Source organism: Calonectris borealis, chromosome 2 (genome assembly GCF_964195595.1).
Source record: "Calonectris borealis chromosome 2, bCalBor7.hap1.2, whole genome shotgun sequence".
Classification (NCBI taxonomy): domain Eukaryota; kingdom Metazoa; phylum Chordata; class Aves; order Procellariiformes; family Procellariidae; genus Calonectris; species Calonectris borealis.
Window position 1 is genome coordinate 67,850,886 of NC_134313.1, and position 24,062 is coordinate 67,874,947.

At 43.7% G+C, this 24,062-nt stretch overlaps 1 protein-coding gene across 1 annotated transcript in view; it reads left to right on the top strand.

Moving 5' to 3' along the window:
- The window catches only part of PARD6G (par-6 family cell polarity regulator gamma), a 68,732-nt gene that overhangs the window by 13,202 nt on the left and 31,468 nt on the right, over positions 1-24,062 (top strand). The window contains exon 2 of the mRNA XM_075142231.1: positions 369-591. Within this exon, the coding sequence (XP_074998332.1) occupies positions 369-591 (223 nt within the window). The remainder of the gene's footprint in view (positions 1-368; positions 592-24,062) is intronic.

Here is a 24,062-nt window from a genome sequence, read left to right on the forward strand (position 1 = left end):
TCTACTTCGGAGAAGAATGGTTCTGTGGATGCCCGAGATGATGATAATGAATGATGGAGCTTCAAAATTAAATGCTACAAATGCAATTATCCTCTAGACGGTTTAATGAAAACTTAATATTTAAAAACTACGCTTTTAAGGTGGCACACTTGAGCATATCTATTGTCAAGCAGGGTGATGTCTTGGTAGCCATGGTTATATTCTAATGTGGGGACCTAAAAGGTGGTTTGTAGACTTGAAAGCACTGATATGTGACTATATTCATCATAGAAAGAGAGAGGTGATGTATACCATGTTCAGATGCCAAGCTAGAGCATTGGACTGTGGTGACATTTGACAGCAGATGCTCTGTTTGTTTTCTATTGCAGTTTGGGGCAGAGTTCAGAAGGTTCTCCCTGGATCGCTACAAGCCAGGAAAGTTTGAAGACTTCTACAAACTAATTCTTCACATTCATCACATAGCCAACCTGGAAGTGATGATTGGATATGCTGATGTGCATGGAGACCTTCTCCCTATTAATAATGATGACAACTTCTTCAAGGCTGTTTCAAGTGCTCATCCACTGCTCAGGGTTTTTATACAAAGACAAGGTAAGATGCAGTTTCATTTCGGTGCCTCGAAGTGTGCTGGGGCAAGGTGAAGAGTGGACTTGTGGCCCCCATTTAAAGGCTCAAATGATGCGAGAGAGACCTAGGAGCCCTCTCACTCTTCCTCTCAGGCACTTCGTTACAACTTGCAGGAATGGCATGACTTCAGGGCAGGTGGAGGGACTGCATTGCTGCCTGTAAGGTGTTTGAAGGATAACATGCTGAGAATCACCATCAGCCCCTTCTTTTCCGAGGAGAGTGTGTGCTGCTGGTACTGTGTCATCACTTGAGTGTGCCAACTGCACCGCTCCAGTTGTTTGAGGGAGCTGTGAGGAGGGAGGGGATCCTAGTGTTGTACTGCTACTTCACATTTAGAACTCTTATCTATCCATCTCGATAGTCAGTGTCATACCCAAATGATTCATATCTGTATACTGTGTGAATGCTCACGGATATGTAGTTACAAAAAAAAAAAAGTTCTGTCACAAATAAGGTCTTGTTTGACTATGTTGACCTGGCAGACAGACAAATGCTGATTCTCCCCTCCCTGACACTAAAGAATGTTGAATCTTTGCATCTTGAATCGTCAAGCAAACCTTGGACAGAATTGCCCAAATGTTAAGATGACATCAGGTTTAAGTGACTGTGTGTTGTTCTTGTCAAGCTTTTATTGCAGATATCTGAAACATTCTCCTTAAAGACCGTGTTTGGCAGTTGCTTCAGATAAGGATTGGTTTTTATAACAAGGTGTCTTCCCCACAGAGCTCCTTAAATCCCAGGGGAACCTAACACTGTGTTAACACTACCTCCACAGTTTTTTCAGTCAGATAGAGATTTATAGCACAGGGCTTTTGGAATTAAAATCTTGTCAGTAGCGGAGTCAGAAACGAGACTTGATCTGAGACTTGGAGCAGTCATGTAGCTTTTTGGCCTGGACTCTCTGCTGTGTGGGCGTTTGTACTGATAAGGATTTAGCTGGAGGCTCCAGCCTGCTCGTTGGTATGAGCTGGTATAGTGTGTGGTTCCATTTGGTGTCCTCAGATACATCCAGGGCTGTGTGGCCCTCCCCATTCACAGCATGTTGTCTGCTGCTTTCTTTTAGATGGGAATAAGTGCTCAAGGAGGCAACGGAGAAGAGGGTCTAGAGCAGTTTGTTTTGTTTGTGTGTCTGTCAGATGAGTGGACATATCTGTGGGAGAGGACGTAGGTTGCTAGCTCTCCCTTCTTGTGCAGAAAATGCAAAGGTGGATGACAAGTCCTATTAAGTCTCCTTCCTGCAATGCCTGTTAGGGCTTGTGAATGTTCATGGTGGGTCAGGTCATGAGAAATCGCTTGCATGACTTTGTCATGCCTGCATCAGTACGAGTTTATTCATGTCTCTGGATCAATCCTGTTCAAAAGGCAGCTGTCCTTGCCCTGCTTGGGCAGACTGCTGAAGCCACTGAGTATCCCTAACTCTGCGTTGGGAGGGGGGTTGCCACTGAAATGCTGATCGCAGAAGTAGGCAAATGAGAGAAAACTGTTGACTACATGTAGAAAAAATGCTCCCTCCTCTTCTTCAGTAAGAGAAATATGCTAGTTGTGGAGGTTTAGCACTTGTAACCTCAATAAAAAAGTACAGTATTTCCTTTTTAAATGAAAAGCTTTTCTTTTACCTGTTGCTCAGTAGAAAGAATCATGCTGACAAGTAAGGAAGCTCATACAAGAGGGAAGACAGGCCCGTGCCTCCTCACGTGTGGCAAAGCCTGAAAGCTTTCCCAACACACATTCTCCTGTGCTCCCTCTATGAAGGTGAAGGGAACAGTACATTCTGGCCTGTCCCTTTGATTAATGGCACCTTTAATAAGGGAGTCCTGGGGGTTAACATTTGAGATTCATAATTATGGATGCTCCCAAACAATCATGTCCATTTCCTTTTCTGAGAAGAAGCCTTTAGAAATTGTTCCCTTCAACAATAATAGGAGTTACTGAAATCTTGTCTCTTCCTCCTTTGCTCCATCATACCCTTGCTGTTTTCCCTGTCCAGACTGGGGTGACGGAGTAATGCTGATCCTTCTGCTGGAGACCTGCACTAGAGAACAAGGTGACTAGCATCGAGAAATCATTGTGCCATCCGCGGGAATGTGATGTGCCTGCAGTGCTTCAGCTCACACCCTAAACTCTGACTTCAAAGGCAGGAAACTAAGCTGCCAGGGATGCTAGTAAAATATGAGGCCAGCCGTCTTCTGTGACTTTGACGGAGACTGCAGAGCATGGGCTCTCTAGCCTGTTGGGTCAGGGATCACTGCCCTTCAGTGGGAGAAGTCCTGGGAGGTGGCTGCCGAAGGTTGTTCTCACAGTGTTTTAGAGCAGGGAGGGTTTGAGAGAATTAGGCAGAAGTATGCAGGCATGGAAGGACTGAATAGTTGAAGTTCAGGTCTTTACTCTAGCAGAGCAAACTGACTAATCATGTAGTTGATAAACATCTTACTGTTTTCCCGGTTTATAGCTGGGTTATCCTTTCTCTTTGTCAACTGAATTATACAATCATGTTAAAACAGCTTAACTATTTGTTCCCAGAGTGGCAAAATAGGTAACTTACTATTTGCACAATAATCAAGCAACAATTTGCTAGTTTGATTTTTGTTTGCCTAGTTGTTTTTTATCTGAGCTTAGTCTTGCACTTTTTCAATTCAAAAGCGCTTCCCTCACTTGTCTCCAGAGGCAAGCCACGTGCGCACTGCTTGGACTCTTACATGCCAGGTTTGTGTCAGGTATGGGATGGCTGTTTTATTCCACTTACTCCTTTTTGCTCAAGTCTGCTGAGCCCCAAATTTTTCAGCATCACAGTAGCTGTTCCCTCCCCAGGCAGGGGATGGCAGTGCTTATTAGCCAGCCTTTTTACCAAGGACCTGAATTTCCATTCCCAGTGTGCTCGCAACAATTACTGTTCATACTTTTGGGGGTCTTGAAGACTCTAGGACGTTTGCAGGTTAAGTTTGAGTAAACTCAGCTATGACAAGTTTTTATAGCTTGTAGTGGTCCATCTGCCGAAAGTATGTGGTGCTCTTTTCTTCTTTTTTTTCTCCAATACCAAATTACAGTGCAGACAAAAATCCTAATTAGAGAACCAGGCTATAAAAAGAAAAGGCAGTTTTCCTTTGACTTGCTTTCCCAGGCTGCAAGTATGGGTCGTGTCCTGTGTTGTAAACTGATGTGGCTCTTTTGACTTCATTAGCACAGTAGTGATTTATATCAGCTGATGCTTTGAGCCCAAGAATTTATTCACTTGGCTGCAACTGATATCAGACATGTCCAGAACACTCTATGGAAAGTGCCTGCTGCTGGGGAAGGGACAGATGTACCAAAGACCATAGAACAATACAAGGAATTATGGATGTGTTTGACTTGCTCCATAATAACTGAACTCTTGTACTCTAGCCAAGACCTGCATGAAGGAAGAGCTTATCTGATGATGCAGTTGGTCACCATTTTTTCAAGACTTCGTTTGTTCTATGTCTGATTTAAACCACAGTGCTTGAGACAGTCTTTTGAATACTGCAAAAATATTTAAGTGTAACCTATGAATTCAAGCAGAAACAAAGAATAGAAAAACTGAAAGGTGTTAATGTGAATGCATTACATTTTTCCTTGTATGATTAAACGGAATGATGTTATTACCAAATCTTGCTTTAATGCCTATCTCCCAGAGGCAGAGTATGTGTTCTCCAGGCTGTATTGGAGGCTTTTAAATAGAATGGAATAAATAGCAGAATTATAATGACTTCTTCATTGTAAACCTGCCTGAAACAACTCCTTGAACTTTGCAAGTGGGACATAAGGATGTAAGTGGAGGTCTACCAGGTAACAGAGATTTCAAGATTTCTCCTCTTTTGCTTGGGCTACCTACTATAGTGTGTTTAACCTAGGAAGTTCAGAAACTCAGGGAAGTGTTGCAAAATGAACATGGTGATCACTCTGTAAGTACTCTGTGCAGTGCTTTTTTCCAAGGAAAAGAGGTAGGTCGAGGACCAGGATGCTGAAGCACAGCAAGCATAGCGAATGGAGTGATATTTGGCTGTAATTCTAACTGAGCACATCACTGTAAATCCAGACTAGTGATTCTGATTCTGGGAGAAGTGATGGAGGCTGCTGATGACCCGACCTTCACTTCCTACCACTCTTTAGGATTTATAGAGTAATGGGCAGTAACAGAAAATCTGCTGTAGCTCAAGTACAAAGGAGATGAGAGAGGTGGTGAGCAGCCTGTCAGGCCTCATCTTGATCCCAGACTGAGGTCAAATGAACTATTCTTCTGGGAAGCCTTTTTGTTTTGTCCCCATCACAACTGGAGGTGTGTCCTGATGGTGGTTTGAGGTTTTGGACCTCTGCTTGCTTTGCCTGAGTTTCAGCAAGTGGCTTTGTTCCTATAAATCCGTAGTGTTGATGAAAATGTATCTCTCAGCAGAACAATTCTCAAGGAAAACTTGAAGGAGTTGGGGTTTGGAGAAATAACAAACTTAAATATTCAGGCAATCTTGACAAGACAGAGTGTCAATAGGGACTGTGATTGTGCATGTGGCTGTTGCATGAGTACAGCTGCTGTTCCTGTGAATCAGCAGGTGTATTATTATTGCTCTTAAGCAACTTCCATAAAAATAACAGTAAATTAATGAATGTGGGGGCACTTTGTCAATCCTAAAGCAGATTCTAGATCAATTCACAGTCTTTCCATCAATAAAATTAATTTTAAACCTTTGTAAAGGTTTACATGTTTTCATGGTAAGTGTCCTACAAGTAGGAGACAGGTGAAATGCTGGAGTGTCAGATGCTGGATCTGTATTTCAGCGTATCTTTGTCAAATATCACACTTCTTACAGGAATATAAAAGGCAAAAAACGTGAAAAAGCTGAAGAGCATTCTAACAGCAAATAACCCTAAAACACTCTCTACAGCTAACTGGAACAGGACCTTACATAATAATTCAGCAAATTCCACAAATGAACTGCAGCTGTTAATTGAGGTGGCCTGAAGCTGGAGAAGGCTCATGTCTTCTGATACCTGTATTGTCTTGCATTTTGCGGTCTGGAAAACTGATAGTGTGTAAAAAGCCATTAAGTACCACCTTCAGAAACTTGCTATAAGTGTCTTTTCTTTTGTAGTTATATTTTAATAGCCCATTACTGTAACAGTAAACCAGTACTGAACACCAGTCGTTGCTTTTCTCCTTGAGTGGTTAGAGCTGCTGTCTACCATCAGTTCTCACTTAAAGCTTGATCCAAAATCAACAGGGAAAAATGTGCATTTACCTGGTTGGGTTTTGGATTTGGCCTGTTTTAATTTACATTAAATTAAAGTTTGGAAGATGCTGTTTTTCTTCAACTGCATGCAACGACTAATGTATTTAAACTGCTGTGCCACGCAACATATTTCTGTATATTCAGAAGCAGTTCATAACTGCAATTTGTTATTTACCTGGCAAAGTTCTGTTCTCTCAAAGTACCAACATCTGTGCTTAGCTTTCTCGTATTATAAAATCATAGCAATCACACTGAGTTTTAAAATAAAAATGTGCTAACGGGAATCATGCCCAGGTCTGACTGAAAAACTGATGGTGGGTTGTTTTATTGTCTTTCATACTCTAAGCAGATAATCCCCAGGAATGGTGATTGGCTGTCTAACCACATGTGTTAAACACAAAAACTGGCTTTGAAGCAGCAACTAAAATGAAACCTGTTTCCAGCTACCTAAAAACTTTAACTCGCTGCTCAGCCTTCTAGAGTGGGGGGTACAGTTGGAAAAGCTTGAGTTGAAGTCTTTCACATATTCTTTTTGGTTCTTCAGTCACCTTCCTGTTTATTTTACAGCACAGGCATTGACTTCACCTTCTCAAAATGTTTTATTCTGAACAAGAACAATGTGATTTTACTGCTCTTGTGCCCTGGTTTCGGCTGGGATAGAGTTAAAGGCGTCTGATATATTAAATAATAAAGCAGGTTGCAGCACATGTTGAGGGAGAATACTGAACTACTTCTGGTCTTGCTCTTGGTTGAGCTGTGTAGATTTTCACAGTGGTCTTACATGAGTCTGAGGGAATAAGATAAAGTTAAGGGTGCAGAGGAGGTGGTTTGAGGTCTTCAGTTTATCTGCTCCTGTATGGCGGGGGGGTGGGGGGAGAAGAAACTCTTCTGCCACTTGCTGTAGCTCAGTGGCGCACTGGAGGGTGCGGCTCCGCTGTTGATCCGACTGTCCCAGGGCTGCTACCCTGTCTCCTCTGCCCTGGCGCTGGTGTGACCCAGGGGCTCAGCTCTCTGAGCCAGCTCTTCGGCAGAAAACTAGTTGTTTGACTGAGGAGCTAGTATGGGATGGGCAGGACCACAGCAAATTTAAAGCGACTTAACGCTGCCGTGAAGGCCTCTGCTTCCTGGGAGGAAGAACTTGTCTGCTTGTAGCCTTTGGAAATGTGCAATGCCACTGTGTTTGGAAAGGAGATGAAGCATCTTGTCTTAGCTTTGACAAGATTAGGGGATGGTGGTAGATTTCATGCTAGTGTAATAGGAATTGCTGCTAGGCTTAAATGAAATCCTTCCATGATTTTCCTCAGAAACATCTCTGTTTTTGAGCTGGAGGGGTCTTTGAATGCTTGTCAAGCCATGTAATCTTTGTCCCACTGAGGTCCTTTGATATCTGAAGATAAGTAAAATGCAGCTGTTTGTTCCAGTGAAGTCTGGCAACAAATTACTGTAACTTCTCTGCTCCACCTTTCATGTGCAAATGATGAGGCTGGGTAATCATTATCTTTCAACTACTTTATTAAGCACCTTTAAAAAAATTATGTTTTATCTGGCTTGTCAGACATAAACACAAAACAGCCTTGGATTTTGTTGCTGGCATGGTTAGTGGTACCTGGTGGCTGAGCAGAGCCAGCACGAGACTGCTCTTCTCCTTCTCCTTCAAAACTCCATTTTCAGAGTATGAGGATATTTGATTTTCATCACCAATTCCTTTAATTGCAGCCAGAACACCTGGTAAGCAAGCATTTTCAGTGAAAGGAGGGGAAAGCGTGTGGAAATAGCATAGCCTACAGATAGGCTTTGTAGAGTTGGTCGATAACTGGTAGTGGGAACTGTTGCAGAAATACGTGCTGTGTAAACATTAGTAGTTGCAGTGTACAGTAAGCATGGAACAGAAGCCTGGCAAAAATGCTGCTGTTGTTCTGTCATTGGCAGCAAATGTTTGTTGCACTTCTGTGTTAAAGCTACATGGGATTTGGTTTCTGTTTCAAAGTTAAATAACTTGATAATAAAAACACATAATCAAATATATTAATAATAAAAACAGACTTTAACAGTTGACGCTTCTTAAAAATTGCATCAGGCTGGTACCAGCACCACACATTCTGCTGAATTTAGACTAAAGAGGCTTGTTTACAGTGGGAACTTGTGCAGCCTTTAATAGGAACCTCTACTCAACTTCATGCTTTGCCTTAGTTGGTAACCCACATAAGAACAAGCAAATAACCACTCTTTTCTGTCCCTCCAAACTCCTGTTTGTTGTCTTACAGGATTGTGGCTTGCAGATTGCGGCTCTGACAGTACTTAAAAAGGCAAAATAGAAGAACCCCCCAATTATGTCTACTTAAAGATAGTCTCAAGTAAAACTATTTCTTGTTTTCTTCCTTGTCTGACCCTTTTTAATATAGTGAAGTTGCTCTAACAGGTGGCTTGACTGTATAAAAACAGTGGTGAGGAAGACTTGTCAAATGATCCACCTCTGTTAAGGTCCCTATGAGGGAATTTTCCACTATTTATCTTTCCTTACCTTAGTAGTCAAAACAAGAGATTCTGTTTCCTGCTCATGGCTCAGGTTTTTTCCTGTTGTGCCTAGCTGTCATTTCCCTTCTGTAAGTGATGGGAACAAGTACAATGTGCAGATAATAATGAAATGCACTTGACAGTCTCTTCTTTGACACCAGATTTTACCTGAAGAGACCTCACAAGCTCAAAGTAGCTTTCACATAGCGAGGGAGGGTAGATAGCACAATGCAAATACAAACATTACTCAAGATTCAGGCCTTCAGGAGTAGGCTTTCTGCTAAATTTCTGAAGTACTCTAAACTTCTTAAGTACATTAAAGGGCTTATGACAACTTGATCAGTAGACTCTTGCACTGAAAGCAAGCATGCAGTGAAGGATGTTTCTGTTAGGTGTTTGTAGTAGGCATTGAAAAATTAACTCGAAATATAACTCAACAAATATAACTCAACTCAAACCATAAGTGACTGAAAGCTCCTCTTTTGTCTTCAGACTGCCTGTGTTGGTGGGATTGCACACTCCAAATTTAAATGTGAGTGTCAGCATTAATACTGCGCAAGAACTCTGGATATTTTTCAACTCCAAGAGAGGAAAGTGGTTTGGGGGAGGTTGAAAGAACTCTTTCTTGAACCTGCCCCCGATGATGATCTACTCGAATCTTATTTTTTCCTCTGCGCTATGTTTAGAGTAGCAAAGAATCCTGTGGGAATATTGAGGAAACCATTAACCTAGAAAACTTCACTGTTGTTCTTGCTCTTCAGCCCCCTGCCATATGCTAACATTAACCTCTAAAAACTTCATATGAACAACTTCTACACCATTCATTTCCCCCCCGGCCTTAATTTTCTTGTACTTTTTCTGTTCTGCTTCTTTTTCCCATTTATTGCTTTTTCTTCCTTTCAGCTTTCTACTCTTGCCTTAGCTTTTTAATTGCTCTGCAAGGCTGTCATTCACTGGGCAGGAGGGTGTGTGTTGGGTGAAAGCGCACCGGTGCTGGTGCCTGTTTTACTCCAAGCGCTTGAAGGTGGCTTGGAGAACATTGGCATCAGTGGGGTGGAGCGGCAGTGACAGAGCAGGTGTGGAAATAGCAATTAGTGAGGAAAAACTACCTGTTACCGTGGGTCTTAGACCAATTTGTTTTCTTCTTTGATTATCCCTTTGCGTTAGAAATAATAGCAGAGTTGAGAATTTAAAAAAAATAAATATTGTGAAATTTTGAAGAACATTTATTTAATTTGAATTTACGTATGAATAAGAAATTTTGTACTGCCTGGTATCTGTGGAAGTTGGAGAGCTGGAATCCAGCGGAACTGGTGGAAGGCACCGTCTTGGCACGGTGAGAGCACTGTGAGGCTAACCAGCTGCTGGCAGCGGCAGGCTCCGAGACAGCGTTTCTGCCTCTTCAGCCACTGTAGGTGAACACGACTGTTTCCTTTAAAGCTGAGGCACCAGCTGAGGATTTGAAAAGGCCTAAAGCTGTTTTCCTCATCTATGCATGCCACTGAGGTGTGGTAAGAGAAGGTCTGTCAGTTATGACCTCAAGTTGGACATTGATGGCAACCAGTTTGTTCACTTTATTAGCCTGCTCTATTGCTGCTTCGTTTTCATTCTGCCAAGCAATTTGGTAGTTTTATTAATATGTATCTAGCAGATGCAGTGATTTTTGTTTACAAAATAATGTAATCTTTACATTTTTGCTTTCATATACTTACTAAGGTCTAGTTTTAAATACAGCAGGCGTGATTAAAGGGGAGGAAAAAACATTGTGTTAACCAGAAAACCATAAAGTTTCAGAAAGAATTCCCCCCCAAACTGCAAGAATCTGAATGAATGAATGCTTTATAATAGAGCCCCTAAATAAGTCCAGAGGTACTGTCTTTGACGCTAGCAGCAAGAAAAAATGGAGTTCCCTAAGCTTGCATTCCTTGAAGCTGCATAATTCTAATGTGACTTACCCTCTGTAGAGGTAAAAAATAGAAGTATAGCACTTTTGAAGTACAGATACAACAAGACGTTTTAAAAATTTTGTTTCCAAGCAATTCTTAGCTGAGACAAAGGTTATCAGTAGCAGGAGTGACAATGTCTGCTGTGCCTGCATTAATCCTCAGTCACTTGAAAGTGCACTGGACACTTGTGCAATGTACTCGTTGCCTTTAAAACTTCTGCTGGGTATTAGAGAGAGGAGAGGGTAGCGTACAGGGAGCCAACTTAACATTTATGCATTAAGCCCTGGTACAGGATCTCTCCTCAAGCCTGAATTGTCTTTAAAGCTACAGATGACCTCTTCATGGTGGGTTTTACCTGTACCTCTCACAAAATGTGAGATTCTTGTTTCCAGTGTTAAACTGAACTTGGATCCTACAGTGCTATGGTTGAAAAGTTGCTGCTTCATCCGTTAGGTTGATTGATGAGGGAGTTACTCTTCCATGTGGGTAACCATATGATGTCTCCATTTACCAGCTTGTTGTACATGAAGGGTTGTATCCCAAGGGTTTCCCCTGGACAGACAATAATTGTGGCACAGACAGTGCTGCTGATGATTTGCTAGTGAGCTTTACGTTTGCAAGGGTGGCTGAAAATGCTGATTCTGGTCATGATTTTCACTAGATCTGGCTAACACCTCTTCTTGTGTAAACAGGCCAAGCCAGAGGCACATCAGATTCTTTTTTGTTTTAGTTGATTTCAGTAATTGTGTGGCTGGTGCCTTTCTGACCTCTTCAAGGTATCTGTGCCTGCACTGGGCTATGACTATGAAAAACAGGAAACTTTAACTTCAGTATTCTGTTCGGGTCTCTTGCCTTTTGCTTGTGGATACAAAGGTGCTGGTGAGAGTTTTGCAGAATTTCCCCTTCCCTGTTTTTTCGGCTGACTTCAAAGGCTGTGTGACAGCATTACCTGGCAGCTCTTGTCACAGTGTAGAGTTTGGTGCATTAATGTTTCTTGCACCGAAAGAGAGGAGTTGAATCTCTGTCTGCAGGCTGCCGTCAGGGTCCTAGAAGAGTAGTGGCCTGTGCTGTATTTCACTTTAAGTGGGATTTAATTTCTGCTTCCTTGATCTATTTGGCTACCGTATCATAGCACACCTCCCCCTGCCATATGCACAGTTTCCCAGTCACCTTACAGGTGTAATGAAGAAGTATGGTACGTGTGGGTTGCAATACAGGTTCTATGTTAGATGTCGTTCATTGCTGTATGCCGATCTCTGTTGTACAAGCACTGCAGGGCACGCTGGGGCAGGGGGAGGTATTCAGGCTCACCTCAGGCATGCCATGTCATCCAGAGGGGATGGAGAGGAGAGGGGGAGTGTTGGGAGAAGCTGCAGAATGGATATCTGTTGTGATTTAACAAGTGCTGCTGTGGGCAAAGTGGCTTGGCAGTACCTCAAAACCCATCTCTCCTCCCTGAAACATTCCCAGAAGCAGCTGGCCACAGGAGCCAGCTCATGGGTTGCAGATCACAGGAAACAGCTTGCCGCAATAAATTTGGCTTCCTCTGCTCAGATGACCCTCAGCAAGGATACATGGCATCTGCATCAGCTCTGGGAAGTGCATAGCGGTGGCGAGCAAGAGGAAGGATGTTGGAGGTACGCACAAAGCCCTGTCTTGCAGTGGGCTTCACCGGTGTTGAACCAGTGTTGACCATGTGGAGAGCATCCCTGCAACTAACTTGTCCTACATCCGGATGCCTGGACTAAGGCTGGACAGCAGTATTTCCCTGAGTGTTTTTTTTTCAGTGCTGTACCTCAGTTGGTCCCCATTCAGTTGGTAAGTGGTGGCTATGATGTCCCACACCCTTCCTCTCACCAGTGGCATCCTGAATTCCCAGAGCTATATTGCATCATGAGGAAGTACTGGAGCTGCAGAGTGTGGTGCGGGTGCCTTTCTACCCTGTCATGCAGTGTGTGGGTAGCATGCTCTTGAGTCTTGTTGGTCTGGTTTATGGGTGTGTTGTGCTTATCTTGGAAAATCAGAGTCACTAGCTCCATCTGTCTTCAGAAATGTTCTTGCCTCTGTCTCAGACCACCTCAATTCCATGTGGATGTCCCAGGAGAGCTGAGAGAGAGAAGCGTGAAGAAGATACTTCTGTATGTGCATCAGCAGCAACCTTGAGAGGAAATTGTTTCCCTGCTAGTGTAAACCTGATTAGTCAGCTTGCTCACTAGCACTTGCTGAATGGTACCTTTCTGTGGTGGCTCTCTTGCAACTAGTGTGGACTGAGCAATTCCAGCAAACCAGGTCTCCCTACCTTAAAGACCTCCTGGCACTACAAGGCATATCAGTGTCGGCAACATGTATTGCTGGATAGCTACTCGCACATAGAAATAACGAGGAGAAGTTGCATCTCTGCTGAGGAGGGATCACTGTGGAGGGATTGCTGCTAAGAGGTATTTCTGGGGTTGTGCTGAGGTCCAAAGGTTCGTAAAGGCAGCCTGCTACAATCCCGTGTCTGTAAGGTGCACAAAGGCTCTGGCATGGCCTCGCATCCCTCTTGTGTGATGGGGCTGTGTCAGCTCATACGGACTGGCATGGCTTACACATGCTCCGTGACGTGCAGTTGTGAAGTCTGTTACTCAGATTTGGTTCCTGCTGTCTTGCCGAGACGTGGTTCCTGACTCTACAAGCAGTGTTTGTACTGTTTCAAGGAAAATGTAAGATTTGCTTGTTACTAGCTGTCACGCAGCCTGACATAAATCTGGAATGCTTGTTACTCAATGCAGTGAATGAATCCCTCTCCTTTCGAACGTGGTGCTTGGCTACAGTGCACGTGGATGGGCTTTGCGAGCTGATCCAATGCACTGATACCAGAAGCGGTGCGCTTTGGTGCAGAGCACTAAGGCAGAGTTCAGGATCGAAGGGGAAGTCTTGTCCCTGAGCAGATGCAGTCTGTGTCACTTTGGGCTCACGTTGCGCGTAATTTGCAGCTGTGCACTTGGCTGCTTCGTTATCTTGCAGGAGGGGTTCTGAGATTGCAGTCTTCATATCGCTGAGGTTTCTTCCAGAACCTACCTGCCCAGAAGCAGAAAGTTTTAGTACAATTCAAAAAGCAGAGGAAGAGAGAACGCACAGGAAGTTACAAACATCCATGGGAAAGATGGGGAAAGAACTGAAAAAAAAAAATGGTAAAATCTCACTGGTTTTAAAAAGGAACGCAGGAAGGGCTTTGGTTCCGAATTCACATACTCTGTCTGCAAAACCTCGCTTCCTAGATCTTTTGCCTCAAGACTTTTTTTAATGTAGTTAAAACATGAATCATTTTAAAACAAATAATCAGCTTAACTATTTCTTTATAGCACTTAGCGTTTGCAACCAGCAGGCTTGAAAATGCATGTGCAGAAAGAGTAGCTGTTCTGAACCGCAATTTGAGAGGCCTGAGGAGCTGATATCTTGCTATATGGCTAGGTCGGCTTTTGGAGACACCCTACCAGGGAGGGTATCACAAGGAGGCTGGATGTTGAATTCGGGTAGTGAAGTACAGAATATGGTTCAAGCTCTTAATCTCAGTGGCACTGAGAATATTGACACTTGGAAGAAACAGAGTGGCTGCATGTAATATTTATCTATACTTGATATGTTTACCTAAATCTCAACATCAATTCTTGGCAGCTTAGATGTCAGTAAAATAAGACAAGTTCTGCTGTAAGGTGTGGAAGAATAGAGCTACTGAAATACAGCCCCTGAATTTGCTTGCACTGGGTGCTTCTGTGGGGAGCTTTTCTTTTCACTGTTCAGCGTGGTGTTTCTTTCAGAAACAGAGGGTGGGAGGCTGATGATTGCCAAGCTACTAGTTCACACAAGTGGTGCGTCTTCCAGCGTGGTGGTACAGTCACTGCCACTAGCCACTCCTGAATAATGTAATCATTTCCATGATAAAGCACATGAGCTTTTGCAACTTGCAGAATTCTGCTTTCCCAACAGCTGAAGGTGGGTAAGCTTTCATTTTTTTAATTCATTTTCTTTTGTGATGGGCAGATTATATGCCTAACTCTTTATCTTCCCATTAAGAGCTGGGTGAACAGCTTTTGCACTGGCCTGATAAGCTTTTCTTGATGAAAAAAATCACTGTGTTTTTAAGACACTTAGATCCCGTGCCACTTAGTTATTTTTAATGACAAAATGAGTAAAAAAAGAACTAAAGAGTTTGGGTGTGTTGTCTAGTGCACCTTCAACTGGGAATCCACATCAGCTGGGAAAGAGTTGCCAGCTAATGGCTTTAAAATAGCTACGATGAGTAATCTGCTCAGAACACATGTATACATTTTTGAGTGGTTTACTTTCATTAAAAAAACCTGTCAAATGCACAGTTTTTTTTAAAAGTTGTTTCCCCTCTGTCGTTTTCTCTCTCTGTCTCTCCATGCACCAGCGTGATACAGCTGCTATGCTCTGCTGCTTATTATTTGTACCCTGATTCCTAGCCCTCCCAAGGGGACGATGACCAGTAACAACGTGAATGGGCAGCAGCCCGGGACCTTTGGAGGATGATGAGATCCAAAGCTGAGGTGCCAAGTTCAATTCAAACCCTATAAAGACTCCAAGGAGCAGAATTGTTCCTCCAAATTGGTTTAGCAGATTCTGAGTCCTTATATATGAAGGCAGTTGCATCTGACAGCTCAGAGGATCTGACGTGACCAGTGCAAGACAAAAACGCTCATGTCTGTGGGAGCTCACTTGCCCAATGGATGTGTGAATTGGGAGCTGATGAACAGCTGCTTCTCTTCAGACATAGTGTGCTTGTCTGTTTTCAAAGCAAAAGAAGATGTTTAAAGGGAGGTCTACAACCACAGCCATCTTCCTCGTGGTCGTCTCTGTGTGCATCCCTCTGGAAATGCTAAATATGGTACCTTGTGCCTGAAGTTTAAGCACAGTTTTATAGGAAGGAAGGGAGTTTTATTTTGACTGTTTTGAAACTGTGTGGCTTACAACCTGTTTTTATTGAGATATATTTACAAGAAGTCTAGGGCATATGTTGCTCCCTGCTGGTCTCTGTGTGGTGAAATTTGGAGGGAAACGTCACCTCATATAGCCGTTCAGTAACTTTTTCAGCCAGGCCCTCTTTGAGATGAAGAATTTTAATTTTAAATTATCTTAATTCATTTTAAAAGGCAAAACAAAACCAAAAAAGCTCAATCAAACCCAACAGCTTTTTTTTTACATTCACTAGCTTCTGCAGCTGCCGGGAGGTGTTATATATCCAGCTTTATTATCTCAGCAGATATTGGGTAAACAACTCCTGCTCTAGCGTGACACATTTAAAACAGTCAAAGAAAAGCTACTTCAGAGCACATCACTTCTGTAGGTAAAGAGAGGAGCTACATTCTGGGTGTGTTGTCTCGTGTACCTGTATTAGCTTTATGAGGCAGGTGAGATACCGGCTCCTTAAATAACAACTCTGGTCTTAAGCAAGCATTTCATAATGGAATTTGACTCATCAGCTGCTGGGAATAGCAGCCCAGATCCATTTTGCTTGTGGGGAAAGGGCTCCCTGGGAGAGGCTTTGTGAAGGCTTAGCACAATTCTCTGTCTGCAACTGCATTAGTCTGTATTTTCTCTTGTGGTTGGGATGCAGTGTGGTGGCAAATCAGTTAAGCTTGCGGCACAAGGTCCTCTCCTAAGCTGCTCTGTGCATCTCCATGGTCCTTTTGCAGAAAAAGGAGAAAGAGACCTTATTTTGGAGTGTTGCCACCATGTCTGCTGAATCATGACCATGAAAACTGCTGAAGGGGGTCTGTGCTAAATAACAAGTGTCGTATGCCAATGGTTATTTTTGGTGGTTTCAATTACAATCCTCCTTTCTCCGAGAACCGCACTGGTGTTTGTGTAAATGGATGCCGAATCGCAACAGCAAAGCCACTGAGAACCTAAGCCAATCCGAGGAAGAGTGGACACGTTTGCAGCAATGTGCCTGTTCTTCTCAGCTGTTCCAGCCCATGACCCTCAGCTTCTTCCTTGTGTAAACACGGATGGACATTTTTGTTTAGGAGCAGTATCAGGAGGCTTAACTGGGAAGAGGCAGCACAGAGGATGGACCAGTGGTTAGGCTTTTCAGGCTTTGTCTCAGTGGGAAAGTATGAATGCATTTAATACTGTATTTGCACTCTTGGCTGGCTGGGACCCAGCCCTGACCACAGCGCCTGCTGATGCTGCAGGGATTGCTTTGGCTTTTAGCACTCGGACGAAGGAAAAGCACTTTTGGGAGCTTATTAGTAGGTTGAGAAGAGCAACCTTCTTTGCCTCCTTTCACTTTTATCTTTTTTTTTTTTTCTTCTTCTTTCAGCAAGAGTCACTGTTTAGACATCTTGTGAATGAATGGCAGAAAGTCTTTGACTTCTGTTTTGAGGGAAAGCCAGGAGTGACTAACATTCCTTAATCTGATTTTATTGCACATTCTTGTCTTGGATATGTTTTCTCTTTTTTCCCCAACCAGAAGAAGAAAACAGTCCCTGATGCAAGTGGCTTCTAAGCTCTGTCTTCCTGGAGCTCCACATGTAGCTCTCTGTATCCATTTGGGAACTGACTTTGTGTATTGTTTTGTTTTCATGCAAAAGATCTTTCTGCAAACTGTGACTGGAATAAAAGCAGGAGGGAGTTCAGATGCTGGGAGTCCCTGGTGTCAGCTGAGGCAGGCGGCAGATAATCCCTGCTCTGTTCTGTACATTCATTAGCATTCTAGAAATACCTGACGTGTCTGTTTCCTGATTAGGAGATCTCTAGTCAAATGCTCATTTTCTCACAGGAAACAAAGTATTCAGAATTTCTCTGGAAAAATTTAGGAATGCCTTTCTGTGTACATAACTGTGGCTTTTTTTCCATTTGCACGTGTTGCTGGCCCCTGTTTGTTAGGGACCTCTCTGCATCCTGGTAAAGCTTTTGGCACAGAAACAAAGCACACCAGCTCCCTCCCTGCACCCCCATTAATTCCAATTTCTGCCTCTTCCTTTAATCGGCAGATGTGGGAGATGGGCTTGACAGGAGTTGAGAGAGTTGAAAATGGTTTGAAGGCGAGGGTAGTCTAAAGAAATGTGATCAAAGACGGCTATTATCACTGAAATATGAGTGTTGCTATTGATGCTTGTTTACAGCTTGTTAAGTCTTGCGTGCGTGTACAGTTTCATTTTATAGGCAGATGGCTTTTAAGTAAAATAACGACTTCTCAGTGTGCTCTCCTAAAGTGAAACACCGCTTCCTTCCTCCCCCCGCCCCCCCAAATAAAGTTTAAAGTCTACGGCTACCAGGAGTGCTTGATTCTACCAAAGACAAAATGTATCCTGTTTGTTTAATAAATAATCAGCTGGCTTTGATTTTTGGCTTAATTTAGTCCAAGTGCTTGGGGGCGGATAGATGGGAATGCAGTGTTGGGGGTGGAGACTTTCAAGGAAAAACTCAAGGAGTAGAAAATTAAAGTAACAGAGGCTATATCCTCCATCCAGGCTGGGGAGACAGCACTGTGGGATATGCTGTTGCTCATAGCTTCAAAGAACGAAACAGTGATTCCTGAAAAAGTATGTTATAGTTAACATACTCGTAGTTAGGTAAACTTCAGCTGCTTTATTTAGCTCTGGCAATGCTGGGTGGTTTTATTTGCAAAGCCCTTGCTTCTAGAGCCTGTGGTGGTTGACTTCTGAGGCGCTTCTGCAAGTTGTCTAGTTTTTGTAGTTACCAAGGAAAAAAACTTTGACCTGAAAACACAAGCAGAAGGAGTATCTAAGTGCCGAGTTGCACAGACAGTGGTACAGGCAGTTGCATTTTGGCTGCTTCTGTGCTCTCTTGGCCGGACATGAACTGGTTTTGCTCCAGAAGCCACATAGTTGGGTTAGCATGGTGCCAAGCTCGGATTCCTGTGCCCGATGTCCGGAGCGAGCTGGGGGAGCAGCCGTCCACCATGGACAGGAGAGTAATGCCCTTGGCCTTGGCGCTCCAGGGGTAAACTAACAGAACTACGTGCATTTATTTTTTTCCTTGTGCTATGCCCTCTTTTTGGGGGAGGAAGTGGAGAAATTACAATGTGTGGCTAGTACCAGATATTCACTATACTATAAACAGATATCTGCTCTACTACACCTAGATTTTTCTAGCATGTGTGATGTGAACAGTTCTTTAGTAGTGTTAATACAGGTACCTGTGCAGCAAAAAGGGTCACTAGGTGACAGCCAACAGATGTATGCCCTCTGGGGTCAGATTTTTCTTCAAAACTTCATATGGGCTCTATCGCCAAGCATTACAGGAAGGAGGAAAATTGGTGGTTTCCAGAGGCTAACCTCAGTCCTTCAATGATGACTCACAACCATGGGGACTAAAAGGAAAGGTGGCCTCACTGAAAACTGAATGCCTCTATGTGAGGAGTGGGACTGAAGGAGGCTGCTGTTTGAGGGCAGAGAAGCAAACCCTCCTGAAAGCACAGGGGTCTGGCTTTGTTACACTTTTTTCCGAGCTTGATTTCAATCGCCCTTTGCATGCACCGAGTTACCCTCGTCATTGCTTCCTGAACCAGCTGAGGAGAATGATGCAGGCAATTGCCATCATTCTTGAGAGCATCAGTGACTGGGATGATGGAGGGAGGAAATAAAATGCCAGTGTGTTGAGGTAAAACTCCTTCTGAAGAGAAGGAAAACTTATTTGCTGAATTTTTTCCACTTATACCCAGTTTTCTGCAGCACAGCAGTTCTTTGCTTGGCAACGTCTTTCATACTGCTATTGCACTGAGGCTCATAAGACTTTGAATTATAGTATGCATGCTAATAAGAATTTATTGTTTTTTGCCCTTGAAATGAACAAAAACACTCCCACTCAGTATCTTCAATCTGGAGAAAAATACACTGTTCCCCTTGTGCCGTCCTCTCCCCTTTCCCAAGCACTCTTTTATGCAGTGAGGAGTTGCTGCAGATCCGCTGTGTTGTTTGTGCAGCCTGTTCCCTCTGCTGCCAGAAGTGTAACCCATGCCTGTCTTCATGCTGGCAAAGGTGCATCTTTGGAAAACTGGGGAGGACATGCATGTGGGAGGGGAAAAAGTATATGGTCCTGTATTAAGCTGAGACAGCAACTGAAAGTCCTGGGAGTGTTTTGACTATTGCTTGAAGCTCTTAGAGGCATATAAAAGGGGGGGAGGAATTTACATTCTCTGCCAAAGCTTCCCACAAGTTACAATCTCTTTTTAAAAGAGTTTATAATAAAGGACCAAACTGTGCTTTCAGACCCTGCAGTCTAGCAAAGCATCCAACTTTTCTTGTCCTATGGCCCTGCACAGCAACGTTCCGAAAGCCTGGTGGAAGCTGGTGGTAAGGCCCATTTTTGGGGGGAGGTTCCTCAACTGGGGAGCTCTGAGTTAGCAGGTTGGCTGGGCAGCTGCCGCCCTTCCCGCTCCACCAGTAAGTGGCCTTGCTGGACCCTTTGTGCCAGTGTCCTTGCCCTGGCTGCTGCTTCCCAGCCACCGATTCCCTCCCTGCTCCAGCAGCAGCCCAGCACCTCCAGCAGCAGCCCAGCACCTAGCTGGTGTGGTGGACGTCTCTGTGTAGTGTCTTCCTCCTCCCTCACCACTCCCATGCTTGAGCCACTTCGTAAGCAATGCTGCAGGTTGGGGAGGCTTCTTCAAAAGCAGCTGTAAAAGCTGCTCTTAAAGTCAGTAGTTTTATCCAGCGTGGTCAATGGCAACCTAGAGAACACCTCAGAAAAACATGCTACCATGACAAACATAGCAGGATGTATTCATCAATAAAACTAGCACACTGGCATCTGAGAAGCAATTTGGCCCGGGGGGAGCCTCTCTTTAATGTGCTGTGTCCTTTTTTGGCCGTTAACCCTTCATCTCAGGAAAGAAAGTTCCAGAGGTGAGCAGTGAGAAGGCAAAGATGCTTTGGAAACTTTTCCTTCTGTTTTTCCCCAAATTAAACAGATTAACTGAGGGAGGAGAAACTAGGTCTGACACTGGTGTGGAGTAAAGGCATTGGAAGATGGCTATGTCTGCTTTTCATGTTTTGATTTGGATCAGGAGGGTGCTTCTGAAGTAAACCTGATTCACCCCCTCCCTGCCCCATGTGCTGTCTGGCATTGCAGAGCAGCGTCAGGGCATGCAAGCTGGGTTCCTTCTACCTAAAACAAAACCAGAGGCTGCATTCCCAAAACCCATCCAGCTCACCTGATGTGCTGGAGACCTGGTCTGAAGTAAAAGCCTTGTAAACCTTTAGTCTGGATGTCGGGACCTTCTGTATCGTTGTCTTATAGATTGCTTCAAGTGGGCCAAACTACTTGGTCATGCAGAGCTAGCTTTAGTGTGGTGGTATAGCAGGACAGACTGCCCAGATGGAAGGCTGGAAATGGTGAATGTCATCCTTCTGTGGCTGCAGACCCTATGTGCAGACCCCCGCATGACAGTAGAGATGTGTGGCAGACTTTTAGGCTCCCTTCCAGTGGATTTGGGGGTGTTTTTTATTGTTATTTTTTATAACTGCCTTTCACACTGTCATTGAAAGTTGCCAGGAGCCCCTTTCTCACCATCTTGCTGGCTTTCCCTTCCTGGGAGATAATTGACTTTTGTCTCACTGTAGCAAATTGCAGTAAATGGTCTCTTGAAGTGCTTTCCCAGCCCCTGCATATCAAACTCCTGTACAAGTGGTACGTGGTAGGAGTTTCCCTTGGCTGCTGTGTGCTCCCGCAGAGCTATTTAGAAATGCATGTGTACCTTTCAACGTAAGTATATGCTTTTGTTGCAGTCCTAAAGTATTTTGTCCAGATTCAAATGGTTAGGAAGGTGAGTAAGAGAAAATCAAACATAATTTGGGGAAGAAGAGGCGTGCTTTTCTCTAGAACAGGGTAAGAAAGGGTAGCATGAGAAAGATTGGACCCACTAGAAGTGAAATAGTTCCTCTTAGGCCCTGCTTATTTTATGTCGGCAAGATGCAGGAGGAATTGGTGCTGTATGTCCTGTGTGTGCTGCAATTTGCTTGCAGCCAGTTTCTGGCTGAGCAAATTTCTTACCTGTGTGTGAGCGGGTGAAGCAAATAACAAGTCAGCTTCTCTGTCATCTCCTAAATCCCACTGGTAGTTTTTGTTCCAAAACAACATAGTTTAGTTATATGCTAGAGATCCCATGGTGCAGTCTGCTGTGTTCTTGGAGATGGATCTCCTCACCCTTTGCCCTCCATGTGTCTGGATGACTTTGTTTTCAAACATGCTTGCTCTAAAGATGCGTGTTATTCTGACCCTCTGGAGTCCAAGTCTACTGTTTGTCTCATGTAACAAACGACTGGCAGGTTGGAAAATGCAAGTAAACTTGTGCAATGCTGTTGTCCTTAGATTATGATCTCACTGCTGCAATTCCCAACGCCATTCGTATAACTACTTGCTTACTGTTAAATCTGAAACCCCAACGCTGCAAGTCGTTTTTTAGGAGAATGGAAGAAAGAAGAGCATAATGCTTCCTCTTCCCTCTCCCCCCCAACATTTGAAATTGCCTAAGATGGGAGAGGAGGGAGCATTATTGACTGATGTGAATAGTCAATGAATAAAACCTAATCTGAATTAAGGATGCTGTGTCCTAAATGGCACACGCCTCACATAAGCTCATCATGCTGTATGTTTGGCTTTGGCCAGCTCGGGAGGCAATTCTGACCATTAACCAGCCATTAATTGCTCTGTGTCTGTGTGGTTGGGATGTACTCCTGACACAGGAGAGCGCGATGCATTAAAGGCTCGCTAGTCACTTTGTTTTGAAGCTCTGAGGCGGACGTGTGTCAGTGTTCCTTAAACCCTCGGGGGTGTTGGTGACGTGATGCAGTTGCACAGCTCAGTGACTCGGTCTTTCGCAGGGTTCTCCGTTACTGAGTTTGTAGCTTGTGCTCTTTATCTTGCCTCTTCTTAGGGAGCCTTCTGTTTGCAGTGGTGGTTGGCCATGCTCTGCTCTGTTCAGGTACATCAGATGTTTGCTGTGAAGTAGCTGAGTGGGAGAAAAACCTCCGTCTTTGGTGGCTAGACTGGTTTTTGCACTGATGATGACTTCATCTCTTGACTATGCAATGTGTCTGAGACTAGGTCTGCTGGAGACACACCTGAGTAACTTCAGTTGTGGAGATTATTAAAGAAAAATGTTCCCCCTCTAGTTATAATAAAACTTCTGCCATCCATTTCCTGAGTCTTAGCATAAAGGTAGTCTCTGAGTAAACTAATATGTTACTTACTTTTTTTTTTTTTAATTTCTCCCTTGTTGTTTGACCAGCACTCAATGCCAGCATTGCTGGATCAAGTTAAGTTCAGAAGACCTAGTTTTGCTGCCTTTATTTGAGGGAAGGAAATAGTATGCTACTCTGTCCTAGAAAAGGAAATCCTCCCTGGATCGAGGCATAAAAACTCGATTCCATTTAAACATGGCATGTTATAGCAGGAAAGGGCTGGAGTGCCTTGAACCCGCTTGGGTTTAGACTTTTTATTGTCCAGCCCAGTTTCTGTTAACTTCTTAAAATGTTCTCTGCTGGAGTTCACTTATGTTGGAAGCTGCTGTTCACCTCCTTGATCTTTGTATCTAAGTTGGCGGTCGTAAGGCGTAAGGAATTCGCAGCAGAGTTTTGACTGCTTAGTCTCTTCTACTTAGTAAGCAGAAGAGACCTCAACAACATACTATGAATCTCCAGGTTTAGGATTAATTCAATCTGAAATTAAGATTGCTTTGCATTACAACCTTGTGGTCACCTGCACTGGGCTGTACCTAATTTATAGCGTATGCCTCTACCTCCACTTTTAAAGAAGCATTTCCTGGCTGTCGCCTCCATCACAGGGCCTGTGGGATCTGGCATCAAACATTGTTTGTGTTCATTTAGGGGGATAGAAAGGAAAGGTGTGGAGCTCATCCTGCGTAACAGCATCTCTTTTTCTGCTCCTGAGCCAGATGCTTTTGCATGTGGCCTTGGGTGCAAAATCGTGTTTCGGCAGGTTGAATGGAAGGATTAGTAAGAGCCAGCTGTTGGCAGGAAGGCATCTTACTGTCAGTGTCATGGCGTGAAATCGATTGGATAAGTACAGCTCTTGCGTCTTACCGGGAAATTTTTTTAACTGCGTTAATCACTGTGGGAAGTCTGAAATTAAATACTTAAACTTTTTTTTTTCCCTAAACTGAGGCTAAAATCCTGGGGATTCTTGGTTTTGTTTTTAATGACTGCTGTATGGGATAAATAAGGACCCTGGCTTTAAAAATGCAGTGGGCTTCTGTCCTGGTGTGTCTTGACTGGGGCTGTCCAAAATTTCCTTGTTCAAACTCTGAAATAAAATTACAGTCTTGCTGCAGAAAAACCAAGCACCTCATGGACAGCAAGATTTTCAGGAATCTGAGATGTCCCCAGGGAACTGCTTACAGTTAGAAAATTCATCTTCCTTGTTCACTTGGTACACGCCAGTTTTCATGGCAAGTGTTGTGGGGTGGCTGCTGGCCCATATGAGGAGTTCTGCATTTCTGATTCCTGATAAAATCATACAGCAACGTGTTGCAGAACTCTTGACCTTAGCTAGCGGGCAACATGACTGCGATTCATTCAATACTGGCAAGTTTTCTAAAGGTAAGAGATTAAAGGACTTTTAAGATGGCTCTTCAGATGCCATTTCAGTAGAGTAGGTAATGGTCGTTTGTCCTGGTGCTTTTAGACTGTAAGTCTAGCAGCATGCTTTCCAGGGTAACTTGTTCTTAGTCTGTGTATGCTCTGTAAGC